Below are 26,900 nucleotides of genomic sequence, written 5' to 3' on the forward strand. Positions count from 1 at the left end.
GCACGCTCAGGCTTCATTTAGAATACAAAGGCTGGACAAGAGAACTCCAACGCAGCTGTATTTTTCATACGGACAGCGACTACGGAACCCCGCGCTTAGCGAACCAACGACAAATATTCGCTCCAAGCGCACCGCGCCCAGCGTGTCACAAAGGTTGCTCGCGCCGACACAGTTCGCGTCACAAAGTTCGTTCAAAAGCGTGGAACTTCACGTACCTTTTCTCGATTTGAACCGGTATTTCCGCATTGCGTGCTCTGCGGCACGAAGCAATGCTCCGGCATTGTAGTCCATCACCAAGAGCGGTCAATGCCCGCCTTCTATGTTTTGCTAATTGGTTTCGGTTTCAAACGACCGTACCAAAATGGCGGACCTAGTTACCGGAGACGACGTGAGATGGCGGGGCGCATTTTGCATAGGGTCTATTGTTATCGACGACCTTAATCTACTGCTGCTCAACCAACCTGATTCACCAACCCACCCTGGTACAAGCGTCCCCAGGGATACTACCCCGGATGTTTCATCTTTTAAGCTCCCTAGACGTCTCCTGCTTTCTCCCGCAGGAAAACCTCGGATCTGAGCACGAGATTATACTAATAAGAAATAAAAATCACGTGTATAAGGCTCAGCTGGGGGTGGCACGCCTTACCAAGTGGGATGCCTTCAGAAAAGCAAATTCTTTCAAATCTAATGACCCCATTCAGCCCCTATAAGCATGTATTTATGATTTACTTCAAACTTTTCACTCAACAACCAAAACCGTGGCTATCACCTACCACCCCTTTGATGTCGACCCGAAACTCTTGTCTTTGGGAGGGACGGCGACAAGTGCTGGAAGCGACAGCGGCACAACCGCAAACTGCGTCTCCGAATCGCTCTTCTAAATCAACAAGCAATAGAGTACACCAACCACTTTTGAAAGGAAAATTGGCTGCGACTGTGTGACAGCCTCCAAGGTACCCTGACAACCAAAAGAACGTGGCACCCTCTCCTGCATCTCATCGACCCCCGGGAGCGCTTCTCATCGAGCATTGACCAAACTCTTCATTCTTTCAATGGCTCTTCTGTAGCCCTCATGCGTTCCTTAGAAAATAAATACGTCCACATAGACAAATTTCACTCCCCCCCCCCCCTTACATAGGCCAACCAAATACGGCCCTTGATCGAGATTTTCAACATTACGAACTCCGCACATCTTTTTCCGAATGCAAAACAGCACCCCGAGCCGGACGACGTGACCTATCCTATCTTAGCCAACTTGAGTGATGACTCAGTTGACCAACTTCTGCAGCATATAAAGCCCATTGGAAATGCGGAAAACTTCCCCCACAATGAAAAACAGCAGAGATCCGTTTTATACCGAAGCTAACAAGTCCCCCTACCTAGACAGCCTTCGTCGTATTTCTCTAACACCATGTGTGGGTAAATTGGTGAAGCGCATGTTATTGCGACGTCTACACCCCTACCTAAGAGCCAACGATCTCATCCTAAACACAATGTACGGTTTCAGAAAACATCTGTGCACTCCAGACATCCTTCTTCGCATAAAGAAAGAAATTCTCATACCAGCCTCCCGCATTCACCTCGTGCAATTCTTGCATATGATTTTCGATAACGTCTCTAATTTTTCCATCTCCTTCCGCCTCAACGAAGCACGCTGCGGCGCTTGCGTACTTGCTCCTACATTGCCAATTTTCTCACCCACAGACAGGCGATCGTAAAAGCAGGCGACGTGAAATCTCATCCCATCACCCTAGGAGATCGAGGCACTCATCAAAGTTCTCTTCTTTCACCTTTGCTTTTTAAAATCGCCCTCCTAGACCTCCCTCGTCAGATTAAAGCCACTCCCCGGGTTCATCACGCACTGTATGCGGATGATATTACCATTTGGACTGACACTGGTTCATTAAGTGAAATTCAGATACCCTTCAAAAACCCACTGACACTGTAAAACAACATGACTCATCTAATTGGCCTTAGGCGTTCACCTCAAATACCTGACCTCATCATTGTACGAAAAAGTCCCCCTGCATCCAATAAAGAATCAGTTCAAATTGCCCTCGATGGTCAGCTTATACATCCCAGACCTTCACTCAAGATCAGTGGTGTTACAATGCAGCCCAATACACGGAACAATCAGACAGTATTCAAGCTCAGCACAGTATTCACTCAAGTTACCCACATGCTTCGCCGCATCTCCAATCGACCTCGCGGCATGAAGGAGGAAGACCTTCTTCGCCTTATCCGTGCCTTCCTCATATCACGGGTCATCTACATCGCCCCCTACCTAACTCTCAGCAAAAGTGACACGGAAGCCATTGATCGCCTCATCCGCAAAGCTATAATGAAGGCTCTTAATCTTCCCATGTCCACCGCGATCGTGGACATCGTTTCGTTTCGTGACATCGTTTCGTGAGGCATCACAAAGGTGTAGTAGGCGAGAGTCCGCGTAGGGAGTGGAGTATGTGGTTGCGATTGATTGAGTAGGCCGTTTGAGGTCTTCCATTTTTTCTATGACCCAGGTGTCATAGGGTGTCTTCGGATTAATTTCTTTCGCAGCTTGAGATTCCCTAAATCAGTCCCAGTTGACAAGTCTGGCCCAGCAGATATGGTTCTAGTAGCTTTGTCTTTTAATTGTTATTTGAAGGATGTCATGGTCTGAGCCAAGATTGGTGGTCGTATTGACCCAAGTAACGTTGAGGAACCCAGCCCGTTGTGAGAGGTCTGGAGTGGTGTCTCTCGCCGTACTGGTGCCCAGTCTGGTGGGGACATGGGGATCGTTTAGTAAAGTAATCCCGTTCTGGTCCATGATATGGGGTAACTGTCGTCCTCGCTTTGAATAGTACTTGTAGCCCCACATCTGATGAGGGGCATTAAAGTCCCCAAGGATGAGAACTGGTTGGTCCGTGGTTAGGTTTAGCGTTTCTTGGATGGTGTCTTCTAGGCCGGTCTGTTTAGCAGAAGGTAGGCAATACACGTTCAAGATAAACAGATTGCCTTTTTTTCCTGTAGCACGGGAGTGAATTTCACAGCCCTTCTGAGCCCTGAGATGTTGCATTGCTGCTATATTATTCTTGGTTAAGGTGGCTGTTGCTTTTCCTGAAGGGTCTGTGTAGGTGATGTAGACAGGAAGGTGAGTTTTGCCATTGATCTCCTGCAGAGCTATTTTATTTGGTTGCGGGTCTAAAGTTCTGATATATTGCTGAAGTTCTCCCATCTTCACCCTGAACCCATGGCAGTTCCATTTTGTGGGGGGCCATCTTGAGAAGAAGTAAGGTGGGGTGTCCAGTCATCCGATTTGGTCTTAGCGTACGGGGTGGCACGGCGGGTCGAGCGGTGAGTTAGCAGAGCTTCGTTTATGTTGGCTTCCAGTGTGCAAAATCTAGCGGCTTAGTTCTGTTTATCCTCCTGATTGGCTTTGCGAATTGCTTCTACGCTCTCAGAGATACGCATGGTGGCTTCTTGAAGTTGTTTATTATATCATGTTGCGCTGTGTTCTGTGCTGAGATGAGATCTGAGAGCATACCTGTTTCCATGTCTTCTTGATGCTGCGACTGAGTGTAAGAAAGGGCTGGCTGCTCCTCCTGGCCTTCTTTCTCTGCCTTTTTTGCGCTTGCCGGAAGTGTTGCGTGGTTGCACCTGCTCCACTGCCTCCAAGCGAGGACAACTTACCTTTTGTATATATATTTAAAGGTGTGTGATTATCAACTTTGCGTCTGAATTTAATACAAGAAGTTAAACTTGGCCGTGATTTGAATAAAAAATGTAGTTGTTCCCTCTTCCATAGGAACCGGTAAAACACGGAAGTGAAATGTGCCTTCCCAAGAGCACTTGAATGTTTATTGTGCATCGATATGAAGTTGATCGATGTCGCTATTTATATTTCGTCGGTCCGGCGCCGTTATACGCATCAATCTTAGACACTGGATTGCACGCGTCGGGGCATTGCGTAAATCCGACTGAAACCACAGGCGCTCGCAAACCGTCTGTGCTAGAGTTCTTGTATATCGCCTAGGGGAGCTATATACAGGAACTCTAGTCTGTGTGAACGAAACTAAACGAGTTATCAGCGAATAGCGAATCGTTTGGTGAACACACGCTGCAGCGGACCGCGTCACGTCACGACACGAGCGTGACATTAGCCAGTCGGTTTCTCCGCAGCTCAAACTGCGTGTCCCTTGTCACCTAGGCGCTGGCATCGAAGCGCCAACTCTCGGCGCCTCGGCGCCTCTCCTAGAAAGGCGCGTATGTCGCCTTATTCGCGCGTCTGCTCATAGCGTAGTACATCCTGGCCTGGGCCTTCTTTGTACAGTTCTCTATATCGCGGTACCGGGAACAGACTGTCGCAAACATCTTTATATAATTTTTACGTGACACTGTACTCAAATATTCCATCGAAAAGCGAGTTGACAGAAAAAAGAGTAAAGCATATGGCTGTAAAACCGAAGGTAAAGTCCTTTTTTTTTTCAAACTTCATTCGGGGACACTTACTGTGCAAACATGGTTAAAAGAAAATGGGTTAGATGCACCGTGGGGAACTGACTGCACAATCTGTAAACAACCGGATAACATAGACCACGTTTTTATACACTGTTGGATGGCGGTTCACTTTTGGGATGTTATGCAGCGAACTTTACACAAAGACTTCCCACTTAACCCGCATGGTATACGGTATTTACCCACAGAAAATAACGAAGTCCCCTGCGACTTCATAATCCTTCGGCACCCACGTGGCTCCACGGCCACGTGGATGCCCGACCGGCCCGGCAGTTTCGGAGAGAGAGTGTCACGCAGTTCGTTGAGAGGCTGAGAGTCCAGCAGCCAGTACCAGATTGGTTGGATTTTCTAGAGCCGTTAATCACTCTAAAGGGATGATTAAATGACAAAGCCTAGCCGGAGGCACGGCTGGTATGTTTATGTCGGTGTGTATTGTACCACATGCAGCGTGGGGTTATTTTTGTGTTGTACGTGTGTGCTGAAACTAGTAATTAAAAAAAAGCTCACAGCGTAGTCGGGAGCGCATTTCGTACCTCCCGTCGCGACGGCAGAGTTCGTGGATCGAATCCCGGCGCCACCGCGTCAATCGAAGTTTTTCTGGCATGTCATTTCCGTGACGTATATGACGTTAGTTAGATCATGGTGGATCACGGCATAAACACTTTCGTGTTAATGTTTTTGAATACGAATAGTAAAAGCTGGCTTCGAATTGAATATTTTCAAACCACACTATCTTGGTTTTATCTGCATTTTTGTAGAAATGCATGGAGTTAGATGATTCGGCAGTTTCCGTAATTATTTTATATCTTTCTTATTTTTTTAGTTCTTCGAAATGTCGTTCGGTCAATTATGTCAATTTACGCTGTTATAACGATTACAGGGGTAACTTTCGCGAAATGTGCATTACTGTGGAAATGTAGCGCGTTACCCTTTTCGCCATTTTGAGTGGTTTTTTTATTTGATTTACGGTATTATAGCGATTACAGGTTGAACTTCCGCGATACCTGCATTTTAGTGGAAACGCACGGCGTTACACGGTCCTCGCTGCGAGGGGGGGGGGGGACTCAGCAAAGAATGCTACGCATTCAAAAAGTACAGACACTGTACTTATTACTTGGTCAGTGACAGCATCACTGTTTCGACGTGTGTTTATGTGTGAAGGATCCCATTTTGTGACTACATTCTGGCGTTGCGCCCATTGGTGTTCTTAGTGCACGTGTTTATTAGTGTAATAGTTGTTTCCTTTTATTATTGTACTATTTCTTCCGCTCTTTTGTATTTCTCTTTCTTATGCTGAGTATTTGTTTGCTTGTCTCTTCTCCCAAATCAGCATCGTTGTGATACTGGTTCCAAAGTTACTCTTTAGATGTTATCATAGGAAGTCCCGCCTGCGGTTCTTACCTTGCGGTTCTTAGACAAGATGTGCAATCAATGCGCACTGCAGGGCTTGAACTGGGGACCGATCGCAATAAAACTAGGGGTGGGGATAGCAGTATGGCCAGGGGTAGGAAATGATCGTCTTAAACTAAGCAGCCAAATCGGCTAAAAGACATCCCAGCTGGACTTAAACAAATGTGTTGGGAAAGTTGGTGCATTATGATTGAAAAATAGAGCGCGACTTGGACAACGACAGTAAACAAGGACTAGCGGTTGTCCCGTCGACCTTCTTTACTGTCGTTGTCTAAGTCGCGCTCATTTTTCAATCTTAAAAGAAGTAGCACTTGGCTCACCTCGCAATGCTCACAACTGACAACCGGTGCATTAGCAGCGCAAACCGATAAACCCTGTCTCATTGTACTCACAAACTATCGCGTCTCAGCGACGCTGGGCAGCACCACTAAAACGGTTTGCCGTCCCGCCGCTGCCCGGCCAGGTGTCGAACGAGCTGCTCTTTTCCCTGGGCACGCGCAAGCTCCTCAGCTTCGGCCACACATTCCGGCAGCTGAACGAAAAGGCCCCCGCACTGGCGGTCCGCGACGTCGGCTTCCCCTATCTCAGCCTCGAGGATGTGCTGGTGAGTGCGCTGAGCCAGTCCTTGTGGCAGTCGCAAATTTAAGTGTTTCGTCCGCCTCGACCTCGAACTGGGCTGGACACCCTCCTAAGCACGCTCACCTCAAAACTGCTCGAAAGTCACTTGCTGCAAGCTCAACGTGGCTTCGGCCTCCATCGAGCAATAAAACTAGAGACAAGTAGAGATAAGACTAGAGATAAAACTAGAGACAAGTCAGTGGTTGCAGTTATGTTGATGTGAATCTCTTGAAAAGACGTAAGCGCTCCACGAATCTCCAGTAAAAGTCAACGTTATGTGCCAATTCTCATTGCTGGCACTTTTTACCACGAATAAGTCATTACAACGGCAGTCCGAGCCAATGTTTTGGGCATCTGGCAGAGCCTTGTAAATGCCCACGGCGGATCGTGTGACTGCCACGCGCACTGACCAGATAGCGTTTATTCTTCTATTGTGCACTACGACGGATTCTCTGCACTGTTCCGCCACCAGAAAGAGAAAGTCTCGCTTCCTGCTGGACTCAGTGACTGCGTGATCGAAGACCGTTTTCAAGCAGTATCATCTAACCAAGCACTTGAGAACCATGTGGTCCCTCGCACTAGCTGTGAGATAGGTTCAGCATTGTTAAATGTTGGTGCCTCTTGCGGCGAGCATGTGACATTCTAAAACGCGGCTGCAGTCCACTGGGCTATTATGCACGACAGCCATGATTAGCCGTATTCATAAATGTGAGCTAGGAGTGCCGCATGGAGGAAAGCAGCCCTGGTGTTATTGTTTTGTAACTTTGGAAAATTACACACTGATTTGCATGAAAGAGTTTTAAACGAATATGTGCCGATGAGTTCTTCCTCGCAGCCCCCTTCGTGACAAACAAAGGTAGCTGCCAGCAAAGTTTCACTTGGTGGCTAGTTTGAGCAACATTAGCAGTTTCTCCGAAGGTGGCAATTTAGTGTTGGCTCCTAGTGCTTGGTAGCCATATTTGTTAACTGGCATGTGGAAATACGTAGAACAGAATACAGGCCAACATTTCCCGGGATTTTTTTTTTTTTTTTTTTTTTTTTGCGGGGCGAACGGGTTGGGCGGGGGTCCCGTTGCTAGACACGTGTACAGGGAGGGAATTGTTTTGTCCGTGGGAGAGGGACTGTTTGGATTTTGTAGCTATGTTGTTTTGATCCCCTTGTGTACGGCTGCAAATCACGGAAGAAATGTTGTACGCTGTCCCTGTAGATACCTTCTCAATATGAGAGGCATTGAGGACATACGTACAGTCACCAGACACTTGCTCCGGTCCTTGTTATATCCAGTGACAGAGCTACGACTGTGCCCTCTCACAAGCATAAGCTGGTTATTCTTCAAATAGCAGGAGCCGAAGGTTTAAGTGTGACCACATGCCATACAGTTCTACGTCAACTTTTACCATTGAGTGCTTTCAGAAAACGGGTATTTTCTGACCGGGTAACCGCCGATAATTTTTTGTACACTGTGGCAGTCCGAAAGAAACCGGTGTTCCGTTTCAAAGAGGGCCCAAAATTGTCGAGAAAATGAAAAGACACAAACCCAAAAAAGTACTGAACATCTTAAAGGGTAGCAATTAGTGCCACGGATAACCGAGAAAAAAAAAGGAAGTCATTCATCCATTGCAGCTTTTCTTCTCTCTATTCGCCTGATATTGCCCCAAAAGTGCCATTCTGAGCGCTACATGTGCTCGCCTTCACGGCGCCCGATGCCGACGGTGCAGATGCGCGTGAGCTTCATGTCGGGCGAGCCCCTGGCGCCCGTGTCGGGCCTGAACCCTTCGCCGGGCGTGAAGCTGCAGCTGGGGCGCAGCGGCAGCGCCCTGTGGCGCGACCTGGTGGCCGTGCTGCAATACCGGCTGCTGCACATGTCGCGCCACCTGGTCACCTACGCGCTGCTGCTACTCATGGGCGCGCTGCTCTTCCTGGCTTTCTGCGACCGCGTGGCCAGCGTCCGGGTGCCCTTCCCGAGGGCGCTGCCCCGCACGCCCCTCGACCCCGCCGCACTGAGGCACGGTACGTGAGCGGCTCACTGCCAAGAGTGAAAACGGCCCTTCACTGGAACCCTCTCTGCTCGCATTGCCCCGTCTGTGCGCTGTTTTTACGTTTTCAAATCTCCAAAAAAATGTAGTTGTTCCCTCTTCCATAGGGACCGGTGAAACAACGAAGTGAAATGTGCCTTCCCAGGAGCAGTTGAATGTTTATTGTGCGTCGATATGAACTTGCGCGTCACTATTTATATTTCGTTGGTCCGGCGCCGTTATACGCATCAATGTTAGACACTGGATTGCACGCGTCGGGGCATTGCGTAAATCCGACTGAAACCACAGGCGCTCGCAAACCGTCCGTGCGAACGAAACTAAAGGAGTTATCAGCGAATAGCGAATCGTTTGGTGAACACACGCTGCAGCGGACCACTTCACGTCACGACACGAGCGCGACATCAGCAAGTCGGCTTCTCCGCAGCTTACGCTGCGCCTCCCCCGTACACGTAGGCGCTGGCATCCAGGCGCCAACTCTCCTGAATAAGGCGCGTTTGTCGCCCTATTCACGCGTCTGCTCATAGCGTAGTCGGGAGCGCGTTTCGTACCTCCCGTCGCGACGAAAGAGTTCGTGGATCGAATCCCGGCCCCGCCGCGTCAATCGAAGGTTTTCTGGCGATGTCATTTCCGTGACGGATATGACGTTAGTTAGATCACGGTGGATCCCGGCATAAACGCTTTCGTGTTAAAAAGGCACTGCAACCTGACACTTCTTGATCGCTACAAGTGAACCTCTTTCAGGTGTTCTGCGTGTTCCCCGAACAGTGTGGTCCGCCTCAAATCGGCCCGTGCTCGAGCAGTATCTGTGTGCACGTACTCCTGACTCCACCGAAGCTGCACCGAGGCATGGCGCCCAGTTGTACCACATCGTCCATAAAGGGCTTGACTATAGAAACTTTTCCTCCCCGGATTCCTGTTTTGATGAGGAACCCAATCGGCCGGGCTCCGATGTTTTGGTTAGGAAGCTTAACAGGGCGGTAGTGTGGAATTTCTCGAAGATGTCTGCTGAACTGGTCAATTCGAGACATTGTTGATACGAGGAAGGGAAGTTATGTCTCCGAATACAAATTAGGAAAACTAGACACACGGGTAATGAGACACTTCCAGCTGCAGTTAGACACTCGCCCCAACGTGGGTGCAAGTCACTTGAGTGCCTCATTCTTCGAGCCTAACTCTCCTATGCTCCCAATGAAGCGTCTGGAGTTATTTGGAGTCAGGCTCACACTGCACGATGACAGCGCGTGTTGAAAGTACCTGACCAGAAGCCACCAAAAGCTGCTTTCAGACGACCCAGTCCTGTTCAAAACTGTTAAAACTAGATTTTTCAAAGACTGGAAGTTCTTTTGTTTTTTAGGCTGTTGTGGAAATACTCCCGCTGAAAACGTCAAGTTAATTACATGGCTAAAGGGCTTCATATGATATCCGGTATTAATTTAACGTTACTGAGATAAATATGGCCAATGCCTGCACTAGTTAATTTTATGGCGTTTATTCTGGCAGTGATTTAATTCGCGGTACCAAGGAAAAGAAGAAAGTACTGGGGAAGTCGTTGTAATGGCTGAGTGAGAATTGGTAACGTGTGGAGTTGGCTCCCGCAGAATTGTTCGTTAAATATATTTGCCGTGTCGAACTGGCCGTTGCAGGATATTAATTTTGTTACGTGGGAGTGATTCGCGTTATTGTGGAGGAAATGGTTAATTATTTTTCATTTTTGTTTTACGTCGTTGCCTGCCTGGTCAACCTTATTTTCGTAAAGTCTTCTTTTGGCTGTTTTGAGCAGCCTATTAACAGGGTTGCAATACATTTTCTACCGGTTCTTCGGGTTGAAATTACGCTTTTTTATACATTATTTCTCTTTTCGCATAGAAAAGGGAAAATTCAGTATTAATTATTTATTATTTAATCAAGGGTTGTGCGGACATGGGAACTTTATATTATATTAAACAACCCTAGAAGCCTGATCGATGAATCAGGCTTCGATGATTCAGTGTCTGTTAACGAAGAAACAAACATCTGATCAAAATTCACCGTCTGTTAACGATAAAAACAAACATCTGATCAATCTGCCTAAAGTATATTGCTTGTAAGTTCTTTCTTATTAAGTACGGTTTTATAAAACGTTATATTCTGTTTTTTTGGTTTTTTTTCATGTGGCAACCGAGACGATAAAATATGGGGTAGTTGCCCGTCGGGTTGAATTCCAGAATGCCACAATTTTCTTGAGGTGTAAAATTTGATAAAATGTGGTCAATAATTGTACCATTTGTGCCCAAGACGCATCTAGTTCGAATTATAGGCATTGAATCATAGCCGCAGCCACGGCAGCAGTTAGTGTAATAGACACACGAAGGGTTACTCTCGTCTTACAGATTAATATCCATATCGTCTAATTCACATTCATATCGTCTAATATTCATATTACTACACTTTTTGCTGTGGCTAGTGAGTTGAGCAGTTTGGTTAATTCTGTACAAAGTGTGGACACTGGTTATAAAGGTGCAGCTGATAACAGTTTTAAAATACTCACCAGGTAATGACGGTTCATCCAATTCTATCCGAACTGATTCGCATTATTAAATGTAAAGATGAAGATCATATCTCCGTTTATAGTTAATGTTAGATGCAAAAAAGATTGCGGTGTCGCCGTGGTTACTTGTTGTGCGGTTTCTGTATCATTGTGTGTATTACGAAAACAAAAAACTTACACCATCTTCCCGTGGGGAACCCTGATGAGGATGCGAAGCATCATGGGGGTTCCGTGTGGTTCCATTTTGTTGCTGTTATGTTGAGTGATCTTGTGTTTAGTAGCGCCAGAGGGAATTCCGCGTCCGGGTCCAAACTGGTGGCAAAGGCACGCAAGTACTGTTGTATGACGGTGAGTAGGCGGCTGTGGTTCTCGAGGCGCCGAAACTCGTCCATCATGTTCTTGTCCATGTTGTCGTCTCTGTGGTAGAATAGGTAGTCTCCATCAGCGTTGGTGAGGTAAAGGTTGTTGACGATGGTGCACCGGCTGAGAGCGACGTACACGCCCTCCTCTTCGCAGCTTTGTCTCCTTCTCCTTCTTCTTCTTCAGCGGTTTCACTACGGGAAGATGACGACGGTGCTTCAACGCTAAGCTATCTCGTGATGGATGTTTTTGTTGGCTAATCCCTAGGGGCATCCTGCCACAATCATCATCAGAGGCGCTGCGGACGGAGCACGGACACGTGACATCCCGCCGAGCAAGAGATGCTCCGCATCTATAAAGATTGCCATCATCGGGTCTCTGATCAGCGAGGTCTCAGGCAGATAAACAAAAATAGTGATTAGACGAGGGTAACTGGGTAACAATATCATCGTAATGCTTTCTGATTGATGCGCCAAAGTGTATGGCTGATAAGCCACTATTTTCAGGGAACGTTTGAGCTTCAATGGAAAGGTACGATGCCCTACTGAAGACAGGCTTTGCTTCAGTCTCGATGCGAAAGACGCGTCTATCTTCACGTTTCCTGGCCTCTCGATTCGACCGTTGTCCGTACATGGAAATTTCCACTCGGTTTCCTTTTTGAGCGCAACGGCTTTGGCAAACAGGTGCTGGATTTCTAGCGTAAGACGGTCATTGGCGTAGACAGGGTAGCTTTGGGTTCCAGAGAAGTGAGATCCTTCGTGTTACGCCGTTCTTTGCGTTCTTTACTAAGAAATTCCTGCCTTTTTTGGCCGAGAATAGAAGCGAGCTATTAGGTTAGGTGCCCTAACCTCCGCTCGGAGTGGCACTCGGTGAACTATGTTTAGGTCGGTGTCGACGATCGCGCAGCTGATCTTGGCTCCGACAGCCCTAACCATATCAGCTCAGTTTTGGCCTTGTGTGCAAGGGATGCACCCATTTTTAAGCATTCTGAACTTGCCGTGGTGCAAACGTGTGCAACCTTGTCCTACAGCGATCATTGCCTTGTGGCATTCTGTCTGGGAAACAAACAGAAAACCACGAAATGGAATTGGAAGTTGTGGAAATTAAATAGCCCGGTACTTAAATATGAACCTTTTACAGCTAGGGTCAGTGAACTGTTTACTAATATGCACAGTGATGCACAGACGAGCTGGGGAGTCAAGTGGGACCTTTTTAAAGAACAAGATAAAATAGGAGCAGTCGAAAGAAGCACAATTATCAATAAACAGAAAAGAGAGAAGGAAAAAGAACTTCGCCAACAGTTAAGAACTCTGTTGTTAGAATAAAGCGCAAACGCCGGCGAGTTTAAGCAAGAAATAAGAGACAAAAATAAACTAGAAGTCATCGATACTGACCGTTATAGGGGAGCTATCGCGCGAGCACGAGCAGATAAGATGTGGTTCGGTGAAATGCCTACAAAGCGTGCGTTGTCTGATGAAAAACGTTGCGCGCAGAAAAATGAAATCAGGGAAATACGGTACAAAAATGCTGTTATGGCCCAAAAAGAAACGATTGAGCGGGTGTTCGTCGAGTATTACACTGAGCTGTTAGACAGGCACATTCCAATGAACGATGGCTTTGCGGATAAATTTTTATCGCTTATGCCGAAATTAGAACCAGAGCTTTGTGAAATAATGGAAGCACCAATTAGTGTGTGGGAATTAGAAAATGCAATAGATGATCTGAGCACCTGCAAGTCACCCGGGCCAGACGGTTAAGCGCGGAATTTTACAAGGCTTTCAAAAGGGAGGTAGCGGTATCTTTATAGGAAGTATTGGTGGAGGCTTACAAACTACATGTTCTCCCGCAGTCTTTTAAGGAGACACACATCATCTTGATACTGAAGTGTGAAGATGCAGTAAAACTGCTGTCCGTAAAGGCGTATACGCCAATTAGTCTAGCCAACGTTGACTACAAAATTTACATGAAAGTCTTAGCTAGACGGTTGCAAAACGTAATTCAGTTTTTGGTAGGACTGCATCAAACTTGCGGCATTAAGCATCGCACGATAAGTGCCAATGTGCACGTCATTAGAAGTGTGTTAGAGTGCTGTGATGCCTTCTCAGGTCGTGTGGCGATGGTGCAACTCGACCTTGAGAAGGCTTTTGACCGGGTGTTCCATGACATACTTCTCAGAATCTTAGAATACACGAATGTTGGGTCTGTTATCTTGGATGGTATAAAGATGGCGTATGCTGGATGCATTGCGAGCATAATCGTTAACAAAAATTTAAGTGAAAGTATAAATGTTGGTTGTTCGGTCAGGCAAGGTTGTCCGTTATCGCCTCTTCTTTTTGCGCTGTATCTCGAGCCTTTCTGTTTAAAAATAATCAAGCATGAACGAATACGGGGGTTTGCATTACAGAACACTGAAGTAAAACTGCTCGCATACGCAGATGATATAGCGGTTTTCTGTCGCGATCAAAAGAGCATAAGCGAAGCAGTTAAGGTGGTTAAGTCCTTTTGTGAAAAATCTGGGGCTGCAATTAACTGGGATAAATGTTTGGGATTTGGCTCGGGAACTGGTGCTCAACCCCTGCCGTTTTTGAATGCATACAATGGACCACGGCACCAACAAAATATCTAGGGGTGCCTCTGGAGCATTATAGGGATAGCCGAGACTACTGGAATAACGAGACCGAAAAGTTGAGAGACAAAACCAGAAACTGGCAAGGGCGCAATTTTTCTGTTTGTCCGTGCCACTATCTGCAACCTTTTTTTGTTAGCCAAAGTGTGGTACGTGCTGCAAGTGTTGTGTATGTCACGGGCCAATGTCCAAAAAATCCAGAGTATTTACAGTCTTTATTTGGTCTCCCAGCTGGGAAAGAACCAGTCGCTCTAACATTTTTCGCCCAGTCAAAAAGGGGGGTCTTGGTCTTTGTCATTTATTTTTACGACAAATTGTCGCAAGGTTTTGTTTTGTGCGAGATCAAAAAGACGCCTTCATGCGCACTGTAATTCAAGTGTGGTTGAAAAATGTGCTGCCTGACTTTGTTGTGTCTTCAAGTGATATAGTGTGGAGGGGGGTGAAAGGATATTTGCGAGAAGTGGCTCTGTCTGTTGAATTTTTGAAAGTACGGTTTTCTTTCGACTACCTGTGTGGTGTTTCCAGGAAGCGCCTGTACAAAGATTTAGTGGATGTTTGTTTACCGGTGCCACTGTATAGGTCGTTATACGGTGCGGGCACAGGGCTTGATGTTTTAAGGAGGGTTAAAAGTATCCCTGTGAAGCCTGCAATGAAGTCCTTTTTTTTTTACTACATAGTGAAACCCTTCCCGCAGATACTTGGTTAGCAGAAAGAGGTATTTTTGTGCCGTGGACAACCGACTGCAGACTGTGCAAAAAGCCGGAAACTATTAATCACGTCTTCATCGACTGTTGGGACCGAGTGTTCCACTGGGACGTCCTCCAACGTACGTTAAAGAAAGACTTACCCATTACGCCGCGTGGAATTCGGTTCCTACCCGAAAAAAATGAGGGCGGTGTACCGTACGATTTGATCGTGCTCCTCAGCCTTCATAGTATATGGAGGACGAGAATGGCGGTCAGGAATGCGGATGTAAATGCCCGGCCTGTCAGGTAAAATTTCATTGAAAGCGTACAGTATAACGGGAAGTGTTTCTTGCTGAGGATGATTCCCCTGAGTGGTTGCCTGTGCTTGACGATTTAGTGTGTCTTAGAAAGTTTTAAAGCCACGTAGTCAGCCAAGTAGGGTTAACGGATAATTACATGACATGATGTGTGATGTGCTGTAAAAATGTCAAAGCAGGCAATAAATATATAAGAAAAATGGTTAGCTCAGTTGGTAGAGCGACTGCTCCGGTTAAGCAGTGGTCCCGGGTTCAAATCCTGGACCAGGACGAATTTTTTTTTCTTCAACTGCGAAGTTTCTGAGAAAGCTGTATAGCTTTCCTTTGTAGCCGTATGGCTGCATTTATGTGGATATCAAACTTTCCTTCAAAAGTACGACCGTTGCAGCCCAGGGGCTTTTCGATGGCTGTATAATGTCGTCGCTGAGCATGTCGTCGACTTGAGTCCGGATGGCTTCCCGCTCGTGTGAAGAGACGCGGTACGGTGACTGTCGGGTTGGTCGGGCTGCATCTTCGGTTAATATTCGGTGCTTAATGCTAGAGGTGTCTGACGTAGTTTTGTGTTCGATGAAAAACACTCTCTGTAGCGACACAGCAAATCCAATAATTTGTTCCGTTCTTCTTGCGGTAACGCCAGATTCACGTCGAAGTGATTCGGAAGCTTGAAGGTATCTTCAGGTGCGCGTTCAAAGTCGGCCACCGCAATCACGTCACTTGCTTCTTGCGTTCCTTCGAGGAACCCAATTGCAGCGCCCCTGTTTAAATGCTGGTATTCCTCGCTGAAATTAGTGACCAAAACTTGGGATTGGCGTTGCGTAAAGCGCGCAATGCCTCTTACGACGGAGACACCGCGGTCGAGGAGCAACCTCTGGTCACTCTCTACGATAGCGTCGACGTCAGGAACAGCATCTTCGCAGTAGACGGTGATGATCAAGCTGGCGCGGGGTGGCAGTGTGTCATGATCATCGGCGATCCTTAAAGCAGCACGGCGTTCGGGGTTCGGATCCGGCGTCATGGAGTGATCGGAGGAAAAAGTTATGGACTTGGTCTGTAAATCAATTATTGCACCGTTGTCTGTTAAAAAGTCCATTCCGAGAATTATGTCGCGGGAGCAGTTCGGCAGAACGACGAACGCCGCAGGGTACGTTGTGCCGTCTATGGTGACGCACGCGTCGCGAGGTGGCCTCCTGCTGTGCGTATGTGCGGACCGTCCCATCTGGTCGAAACTTTCTTCAGCTTAGACGCAAATGGCCCGCTCATGACTAAGTAGTCGGCTCCCGTGTCTATGGGGGCGACTACTTCGAAGCCGTCGACGGACAGCTGAACGTCGGACGCTGCCTTCTTCGAGTTCTGGGTGCGTCGTGGCGTCGTATCTCGGCTTATGCGTGTTGACGCTCGGGCACTGTGCGTCGCGGTCTTCGTCCTACTCAGCGGCAGGTTGGGTCATTTCGGGTACGCGTCGCGTCGTGTCGCTGTCGTGGTGTTCGGGAGTCACGTCCGGGTTAAATCGGGTCGTCGGGCTGCGGGTACGGTGCTCGGCGCGGCCATGCGTCGTTGGAGGTTTTTCGTTTTTTTGCCGTTGTGCAACTTCACCTACAGAAGTTGCTGCTTTTAGTTTCCCCCGCGTGGGCTGGGGGACCTTCCACGTGAGAAGTTAGCGGTGCTATAGCGGTTCGGAGACAGATACGGGTAGGGCGACGGCGAACGGTTGATTCGGGCTGGTCCTCGGTTGGTGTTGGACAGGTAGTCTTCGATCTCGGTAGGGTGCTGGCCGGGTCCGGGTCGTGGTGCGTGGACGGAGAACCCTCGCAAACCGAGCCTCTTGTAGGGGCAGCGACGGTAGATGTGGTTGCCCTCTCCGAAGTGGTAGCACAGCGGACTATTTTCGGGCGTTCGCCACACCTCGGTCTTCCTTGGGGCGGGAGTTTGCACCGCAGGTGGTCGGGCCGGCGACAGGGGGCGACGGTACGGAGCCTCGTGACAGTAGGGCGCAGGTGGGCGAGGCCGGCGAACAGCAGCCGCGTAGGACATGGCTTGCGGCTCCCGGGGTGCTTCGGACGTCGTTGAGGTACCCAGTGCTTGCTGCACTTCTTCTCTAATCACATCGGTAAGGGAAGCGACTTGCGGCTGCGGCGGCGTGGGGAGAAGTTTCCGCAGCTCGATCCCTCACTATTGCGCGGATAGTCTCACGTAGGATGTCTGCCGGAATCCGCATGCTGTCGACGTAGTTCGCATTGGCCTCGCCAACAAAGTTGCGGTCATACTGCTTAGTACGCATTTCAAGAGCCGTCTCAATTGTGCTGGCTTCGGTCACAAATTCGGAGACGGTTTTGGGTGGGTTGCGGACAAGTCCAGCAAACAATTCCTCCTTCACACCGCGCATTAAGAAGCGTAACTTCTTTTCTTCCACCATGCAAGGGTCAGCACGCCTGAGGCGCCTCTTCATCTCTTCGACAAACACAACAACTTTCGTTAGGGTGTTGTGTCCGCGTCTGCAGCAGGACTTCGGCCCGCTCTTTTCGCACAACCGTGGTGAACGTCGTTAAAAATTGCGTTCGGAAATCGTTCCAACACTCTAGGGAGCTCTCATGGTTTTCAAACCAGATCCTTGGTGAGTGCTCAAGGTAGAACACTTGCCTCAGTGTCTCCACGTCGTCCCATCGATTGAACAGCCTGACCCGTTCGACTTGCTCCAACCAGTCTTCGGGGTCCTCCGAAGGTGACCCATGGAATGATGGGGGCTCCCTGGGTTGCTGAAGAACGAGGGCAGGACTGGGAGCGATGGTCATGGTGCTTGCGTTGGTCATAGTGGTTTTAACGACCTCTTCTTTTTTCACTTTATCAGGAAGCAGTCCAAACTCTGGCTGGAGACCTTGCTGTCGGCGGCTGGCACGAGTCGGGCTTGCTTCTCGGCTTGACGAGGGCTACGTCACGAGGCCAAGGACGACGCAGTTGTCTTGTAGGAGAAACAAGTTTAATGGAGCGAACTTGTGCTCCCCTGACAACTCAAAAGAATACAGAGGCGGCGAAGCAGCGGTCAACAAAGGGACTTGCGCAGACGAGTGTCGTCGAACCGAATGCCGCGGCGTCTGCTCTGCAGGCTTTTTATCTTTCGGTGCGAGTGTTTCTAGAACCGTCGATTCACACCCAGAACATTTTAGGTCACAGAAGATCATTCTGGGCTAGCGATATTAGGGCGAAACAGTCTGCTTATCTGAATGTGATAGCCCGTGCGGCATAAAAATAACAATGCAAGACGCGCTTTGTTGGAACGCCGATAACACAGCCGGGCGTGGCAGTAAAAACAAACAATAAATAAATAAACCCATACATGGTTCGCGGCAATATGTAAGGTGTGTGCGTAACACATCAACCCACACCCAAACCACTCGATTGAGGAGGACAGCTGACTAGCCACATTGAGCTATGTAATTTCCACATCTAAATACCAGCACAACCGGCATTTCACCTTTAGCGGCATGAAGCCTAGCTGCGTGTGCACGCTCACCTTTTGTCTGTCCGAAAACCGTGCACGCATAAGCCGGCAACTGGTGGTGGGGCATGAAAGGCACCGTGAAAGGCACCGGCGAGAATATCGTTTGCAAGGGCTTCCAACCTGAAACAGAAATGTGGGCTCAAGCCGAATTTCCAACGGGGCAAGTTTCTCTTCAACCGGGAGGGTTTCGCAGCTACGGGATGAAGTGGAATTTCAGCGGAAACGGCGACGGCGGGTTTCCGTCGTTTTAGGGGGCAGCCCTTTGGCAGCCGTTACCTGGGCTTCACGGTAGCGGCGTCTGTTTATGTCCGCGTAACAGAGTAAGTGAACGCAGAAGCGACGAAAGAAAGAAAACGCAAAGTAGTCCCTGCAACGGCGATGGAGGGCCCAGAAGCACAACCGCATGCTGCCCAAACGCATCGCCCTACTCAACATCGCAATCGACCGGCACAGCGCCGCCCTCTCACGCCACCAATGGAATGCAGTGTGCCAACAGGCGGACGGGCAGCTCCACAAAGGCCGCTCCTGGAACCTCTTACGCCACCTACTAGACGAGTCCAAGAGCGACACTCGCTCCACAGAACACTGCACAAAGCAATCAAAGATCAGGGTGAGGCCGAGTTCCGCAAAAGCCTTGACGCCAGATACCTGCCGTCCACGCCACGGACCCCACTCCCTGACTACACCGGTGCAGACAACCCCCAACTCGACGCCGACATCGAGGAATGGGAAATCAGATCCGTATTACAAACGCTCAACTGCAGCTCTGCAGCCGGCCCAGACCGCGTCACAAACAAGGAACTCCGCAACCTGCCGGACACGACAATCGCAGCCCTCGTCAAGCACTACAATGTCTGCTGGCGCGCAGGCACCTTACGTAAGGCCTAGAAGACAGCCAAAACAGTCCTCATACCCAAGCCCGGCAAGCCCCCACACACCGACAACCTCCGACCCATCTCGCTCACGTCATGCGTCGGCAAAGTACTCGAGCACGTCCTGATTAACCGATGGAAGAGATACCTCGAGGACAACGAGCTCTACCCCCACACCATGATCGGATTCTGGGAAAAGCTGAGTACACAAGACGCCGTGCTCCTCCTGAAGCGAAACATTTTGGATTACCCGCCGGGGTGCCGGGACACCTGCGCTGTGCTGGGCCTGGATCTCCAAAGCGCATCCGACAAGATACACCACAAGGCCATCCTGGAGCAAATATCGGCACTCCAAATGGGAGCGCGAGCATTCGCCTACATCAAAGACTGCCTAACAGAACGCACCGTTACCATCCACGCCGACGATATCGAGCTCGCCCCCGAGACCCTAGGCTCTGAAGGCATTCCCCAAGGCTCGGTCATCTCGCCGCTCTTGTTCAACTTGGTCATGATACGGGTAGCCACGGCCCTGTACACTGTTCCCGACATCCGGCACACCATATAAGCCGATGACATCACCATTTGGACAAGAGGCGGCAGCGACGGTCAGACCGAAAATGCATTTCAGTAAGCAATAGAGGCGGTCGAGTTCAGCCTCGAGGGCACAGGACTCAAGTGCTCTCCTGCGAAGTCTGAGCTGCTTATCCTACCACCAGGACCAAACCGGAAAGATGGCAACGCCGCAGCCAACATAGCACTACATACACGCGACGGCGGAAGCATACCCCAAGTCCCCAAAATCCGCGTCCTCGGCATGCACATCGAAGCGCAAAGACGCAACGGATTCACCGTTAAAGATCCCCAGGTGGTCCAAATTAATCCGGAGCCCTCCACTACGGCGCGCCTCATCGCCTGCGTTGCGTCGGCGCGTTAAACCCTAGAATCAATCAAATCAAGCAACGGCATCACAGTCAACAAGGTCCTCACCAAGATCACCGTGGCCACGCAGCTGATCCGCCGGGTCTTATCGAGACACGCCGGCATGAAAGAAGCACATGTACTGAGATTCATGCAGTCTTTCGCTATCAGCCACGTCGCCTACATAGCCCCGTACCACAACTGGAGCAAGGCCGAGCGTGAGAAAATTGACGCGGCAATACGCAAAGCCTACCGAACAGCGATCGGCCTCTACCAGCACTCCCGCACAGACCGGCTCTTCGACTTCAGCGTCCACAACACTCTGGCAGAAATAGCAGAAGCCCAAAACACGTCCCAGATAGCCCAGCTGTCGACCACGCGCTCTGGACGACACATCCTGCAACAAGTGAATATCAGGCCCCGCAAGCAGCCCGCCGAGGGCACGACCACCCTAACCGAACCCATGCTCAGACTCCTCCGAGTCCGCCCACTTACCAAGAATTCGAACCCCGAACACCATCCAGAACGCCGGCTGGCTAGAGCCCGATCGCTAGCCTCCACGTACGCCGCGGATAACACCGCATATTACCGGAAAAGCACCGGAAAACTGCCATCCACCATGTTTGGCTTTAGGCCGCCTCTTTCAACTCATGATATCCTCTTACAACTGAAACAAGATATCATGATGCAAGCCAACAGCCACACGCCAAAAGCCATACTGGACCTCGACCTAAAGGGGGCATTTGATAATGTCACCCACCAGGCTATCTTAGTAAACCTCAATGGTCTAGACTGTGGGAACCGGACTTGCAACTATGTCCGAGACTTTCTGTTAGGACGGAAAGCCGTTATCAAGATCGGAGACATTGCGTCGGACCCCATCGACCTCGTTGCGAGGGGTACGCCACAAGGAGCGGTTCTGTCACCCCTACTGTTCAATATCGCCCTTACTGGCATCCCCGCTAAACTAGGGGTCACACCAGATCTGCACCATGGCTTGTACGCCGACGATATAATGGTGTGGACTGGAAAGGGCTCGGTGGGGGAAATGCAGGGCCGCTTATAAGTTGCCGTCGACGTAGTCAATGAATACGCGAAGAGCTGTGGCCTCTCTTGCTCACCGCAAAAATCAGAGCTCCTCATGGTGCACAGGGGAAGGCGGCAAGCCCCAAGCATAGATATCGCCTTGGATGGCCATACCATCAGGCCTTCCCGTCAGATCAAGATTTTGGGAATGTTCTTCCAGGCGTACAGCAGGAACACAGTTCTTATCAGCCGGCTCAAGCGCACTACCGAACACGTCACACATATGCCCCGAAGAATAACGACACAGTCTACGGGCATGAAAGAGGCGGACACACTTCGGCTCGTTGAGGCCTTTGTGATGTCCCGACTGGCTTACACCCTTCCATATGCCATACTCAATAAGACTGAAACAGCTAAATTGGACGCATTAATCAGAAAGGCATATAAGCAGGCTCTGGGGCTCCCAGTAAGCACCTAGAATGAAAAACTTTTAAAACTGGGTAGGTATTCACAATACAGAGGCTAAAATCATCGAGGCTCATCTATCAAACCAGCGACAAAGATCGGGGTCAAGTATTACTGGGAAAAGCCTCCTAGGCAGACTGGGAATGACGTCCCCTGAAGAAGTACAGTATCGGGATATGCCACTCGAACTGCGAGAGAAGATTGCAGTAGCGCAACATGCATCCAGTACACCATGCAGGCAGAAGAGAGGCAAGAGCTCGTGCAATCGCAAGGGTCAATGACAACAGGGCCCGAACGGTCTATACTGATGTGGCTTACTACGCCAGAAGGGGATCGATGACTGCTGTTGTGACAACCCCAACGTCGCATATTACCAGCATTACCCTACCCTGCACGACCACTGTCCAAGCAGAAGAGGCTGCCATTGCCCTGGCCATCTCTCAGACGACCGCAGATACAGTTGTAACAGATTCCCAACAGGCATGCCGAAATTACCTGCATAGAAGAATATCCAAATGTGCCTTAAATATTCTTCTTCAACGTCCGCTTCACCGACGAGTCAAAATACTCTGGACTCCAGCCCATTCGATCCTCCAGGGCAACCACACCGCCCATAGTACTGCCCGAGAGCTATCCCGCCGGGCACTACGAGGGATAGAGGCTCGAGCCCATTGCTCACCTACCACGAGATCAGTCAGCATTACAGGCTCGAGCGCAGGATTTACCCCAGGCCCACGAATCCTTGACGAAAGCCCAGGAAAGAATACTTAGGCTGCTTCAAACGAATACGTTTCCCCTCTAGACGAAATTGCGCCTAATGTACCCGACCCAGTACTCCTGTGTCAGTTTTGTGGCGAACCTGGCACGCTCTACCATATGGTGTGGGGTTGTCAGAAAAATCCCAAGTTGGACAGAATTCCTCGTCCGTCTTATGAGCAGTGGGAGAGCGTGTTGTCCAGTACCAGTCCGGAAGACCAGCTGCGGTTGGTTGAAAGGGCTGTCGCAGCTGGCACCTGAAATGAGGACACCACTCCACATTTTTTTGCAAATAAAGAAGTTTATTCTCTCTCTCTCTCTCCTCACTGAGTTGTAAGGAAACCGCAGGCGAAGGGGTTGACCCGAATCAGGGTGCAAGCCTGGGCTATTGGTAAGAAAGAAGAGTTCAGTGTTGTGGCTGGTGTTCTTTCCCGAGAAGTTGAGCACTCATCGGTGTGCGTTCTTACTGCTTGTTTGAGACTGGCTGCCGACTAATTTCATGTACTTCCTTGTAAATTCACATTATGTTATTTAGCTATTCTGACATCTTTCATGTATGAATAATTTTTTTTTCTTTATTAGAGTACTCCGCTTTAACGTACTAACCCACTGCTCTATGAACTAGAGACACGACTGATTTGTGGTTTTAGAAGTGGTGCTTCCTTTTCCCACTGTACTTTTCTTTTCCTCTTAGTTTCAAAGCGAAAAGCGGGAAAGCCCGTGTGTACGAGATTTAGGCTCACATTAAAGATCCCCAGGTGGCCAAAATTAATCCGGAGCCCTCCACTACGGCGCGCCGGCGTGGCGTCAGCGCGTTAAACCCCACAATCAATCAACTCTTAGTTTCGAAGTTTTTGGTTTGATGCGCTAAATTTACGTTTATCTTTATGATACGTTTTTTTCACGCGTTTACGTTGTTCAAGTTCAAAACATTTTCGCTTTCATAGCAAGCGCAGGAATGTTGATAATTTGCGCTACCCATTCAGCTTGTTTGAGCTCACTTCGCTCAAATATGGTAAAGAGCGGGAAGGCTGTATGCATAGATCAAGAAATCTAGAAAAAATGGCAGCATCTCCACTCCATGGATGATGGTGAGGTTGTGGAGTACGGGGACTCGAAACATCTGAGTTGCGCCCCGACCGTCCATTTTATTTGAGCCGTGAGTTGCACCTTGATTATTCCCTAAATGGAACTGCAGCTCACGGCTCAAATCGAATTTCGCTTGATTTTCGCTCGATGGTGGTGTGCGCACGGATAGACGCGGACGGAGATTGGGAGTTACTCCGCACCGTTACAGGCGAGGGAGTAAGCCGTTTGACTCTCGGGATAAGACAATAAATAAGACGACTGACACTAACTCTGTCTGGGCAAGCAGACACAGGCTCGAATCCTGCCGGTGCCTGTGTGATTTTTTACGATTGTAAATGCTATGCGCACGGGCGCGGACGGACAGTGTGCGGTCCCAACCCTTTAAGACACAATGTACACAACTGTGCACATTTCCATCCTGCGGTTTTTTACAAAAAGAAATACAAAAACTAAACGTTTTCGCTAGTTGAACACAATTTGGTACCTTTATTCTAAAAATGAAGACTTTAGGGCCATGCGACAGTGAATAAGATTATTACAACCCTAAACAAAAGATGGCGATACACGCGACGTGATGTTTTTCAACTCTTTCTCCTTGTTTTCTCAAAAGACTTGCGGTCCTAAAAAATATGAAAACAATGCATATCACACAAATGTAAACGTACGTAAAAATATTCAGTGCTACTGGACGCTCCTGACATCTCTGACGCTATCTACACATTTCTATACATGACTGTAAAAAACTAAGATTGTGTTGGGGTCGGTAACATGCCGCTTCATCTAGCTTGATGAAATGCATAGCATAGAATCAACAACAAAACATTTGTAGGCAGAAATAGCGAGGGGCGTGTGAAAGGGCTAAGGTACTCCGCACCTAATAAAAAAACGACCGATTTCAACTAAATCAAAGATAGATGAAGCCGGAATTTTCCAAAGCCCGCGAGCGGATACACGAAGTTAGCTCTCGCCTGAAACTATTCGACGCTTTGCACGTATCGGAGCGACGCATTGTTAATGTTCATGCAGTGCCAAAATGGCCCCGTCATTTCGGCGCTGCCTGCTAAAACAGCTGTGTGGCGATTACTTGCGCGGAAGAAAGGTGAAGAGTCGGCATTGGCGCATCCCGCAGACTTTATAACCTTCGGGCTCCTTAGAAGAATGCGCAGCAAAGTGCCGCTTACTAACGCACGCGCATTTTTGCTTGCCCGTCGCGGGGATGTCCCATACACAGTAAACACGATTGCCACAACTCATTGTCTTGTGGTAAGCGGAAATGAACAAGTCCATATCGTAGCTCTTTGCCGGCTTGCTGCCAATGACCACGCAGTGACATCTTGGTGGGGTCATCAAACAGGTATTGCCTTTGAATAGCCGTAGTATGCGGCTGGCGTATTTACTAAGTCACCGCACAATTACGACGCTGAGGTCGTGCGGCGTATGGACTGCTAAGGGCCGCGGAAGGGACACACGAGCTTCCGTCTTCCGCGAACTTCCTTCCGACCAAGCGGATCCGAAATAAAGTTTCGCTCCCTCGCGCCTGCCTATGGCCTTGCGCGACGCCCCGACTCCACGGCGTCGCCGTGGCTGCTACGGCCCAATCAGCCTTATCAGCCGCGCGAATGGTCACCCGCGGATGGCGCCGAGCAAACCAGTGCCGTGCACTCAAGCAGGAAGCAGCACGCTGTTTTGACAAGGTGCGCCCATGTTTTGCGACAAGGAATGAGATAAAGCAGTAAAGAATAGGTAAACATAGACCAATACGACAGCACTTAGGCGTGCTTCAGGTAGAAGGGTACGGGTTTCGCCGAGAATATAGAAATCGGTGAAACACGAAAGTGAAATGTGCAGCAAAATCTGCAGTGAAAGGAGCATATTTTGGGGGTCGGCGGCTGTCGTGTGGGTGTGCTTGGCGAGCGACGTCCTGTTGGCGGGTCGGTTCGGCAAAGGTGCGACCACTTGGGTCCTGCTCCATGGCGTGTACGGCAGACGGTTGCGTTGCGACGAGCTGAGCTTGTGGTTACGCGAGAGACAGAGTTCGTAGCTGGGACCGTAAACACGCGGACGCGTTCCGATTCCCGCTGGCGCCGCTCTTCGCACCAAATCTGTTTTCTGTTTTCTGGTGTGTTACGCGCTCTTACTTTTTTTGCTTGTTCATGTTCCGGAAGCTTTGTGATGGATGTACCTAACCAAGAGGGCTTTTTGTCGGCTATGTTACGCGCTAGTTTTTTTCTACTTAGGAAACTTTGTGCTCCGTTGTTCGGTTACGTGTTTCGCTGTACCACGCGAGTTCTCCGCTCCACCACAGTGCTGAATGTATATATATGTACCTACTTCTGCCTTGGCTGCCAACAGGTGGCTGGCAGTATAATACAAATAAAAAAAATAAAATAAATAAATTAGTCACGTTCTCAGCATTCGCCCATCGGTGTCGTTGCCTTTTTACAGTGCGTAATTCAACAGTTTTCTTAGACGGAGCCCCCTCACACTGAGCAATGACACAGCTTACGTTGCCCGATGGAGGCGCCAACTGTCGCCGCTCGTTAGCGTCATGATGCCTAGATGGTCGCACCATCCGCGTCAATAAAACGTTTTCTGCCGTTTCTGCTGTGTTCGTTGCACTGGCGTTCTTTATGTGACGGATATGACGTCAATGAAATCCCTTGGAGTATCCCGGCACAAAACACTTTCGTGGTAAAAATGACCAATGCCAGAATCTCTGCTTTGTGACGCACATGGGAGCATCGACGACTGCATCAAGCAATCGTCGAATACTGCGTCGTGTACCGCGTTACTGCAAGCGTAACGCCGACGACCGTCCACTGAGACCGTGGGAGCGCGACTTGCCCCTTTATATTCACAGCGCCCGAAGGAGAGGAGAGCGCGGAGAGAGAGAGTACTGCACATGCGCAGCGCCGCCCACCGGCGCCTAGCAACGGAGTGAGAGAGCGCTGCGCCAACCCGCAGCTGTTTGGGAGAGAGTGTTCGCTATCGGAGAGAGGAAAGGAGGAGAGGCGCAGCTATGCGAACAACGCCGGACAGATGCAGGAAGGACAGAGGGGCGAGCATGAGATGCGTTGCATCTAAAAGAGCCCGTTGTAGAAGAAAGATAGCTTAATAAAACTTGCTGCTGGGCTAGTTGGTTCATGATCATAACAACTAGGATCAGAGCTTTAAAGAACAGGACACACGTAAAAAAAACGGACA

General features: G+C 49.2%; 1 protein-coding gene across 1 annotated transcript in view; it reads left to right on the plus strand.

Moving 5' to 3' along the window:
* Window positions 1-20,484: 20,484 nt before the first annotated feature.
* Window positions 20,485-26,900, plus strand: part of LOC144167837 (phospholipid-transporting ATPase ABCA3-like) — a 198,578-nt gene continuing 192,162 nt past the window's right edge. The window contains exon 1 of the mRNA XM_077696996.1: window positions 20,485-21,259. Within this exon, the coding sequence (XP_077553122.1) occupies window positions 20,485-21,259 (775 nt within the window). The remainder of the gene's footprint in view (window positions 21,260-26,900) is intronic.

This window comes from Haemaphysalis longicornis, unplaced genomic scaffold (genome assembly GCF_048455015.1).
Source record: "Haemaphysalis longicornis isolate Haplotype H1 unplaced genomic scaffold, Haemaphysalis longicornis Haplotype H1 scaffold_2, whole genome shotgun sequence".
Taxonomy (NCBI): domain Eukaryota; kingdom Metazoa; phylum Arthropoda; class Arachnida; order Ixodida; family Ixodidae; genus Haemaphysalis; species Haemaphysalis longicornis.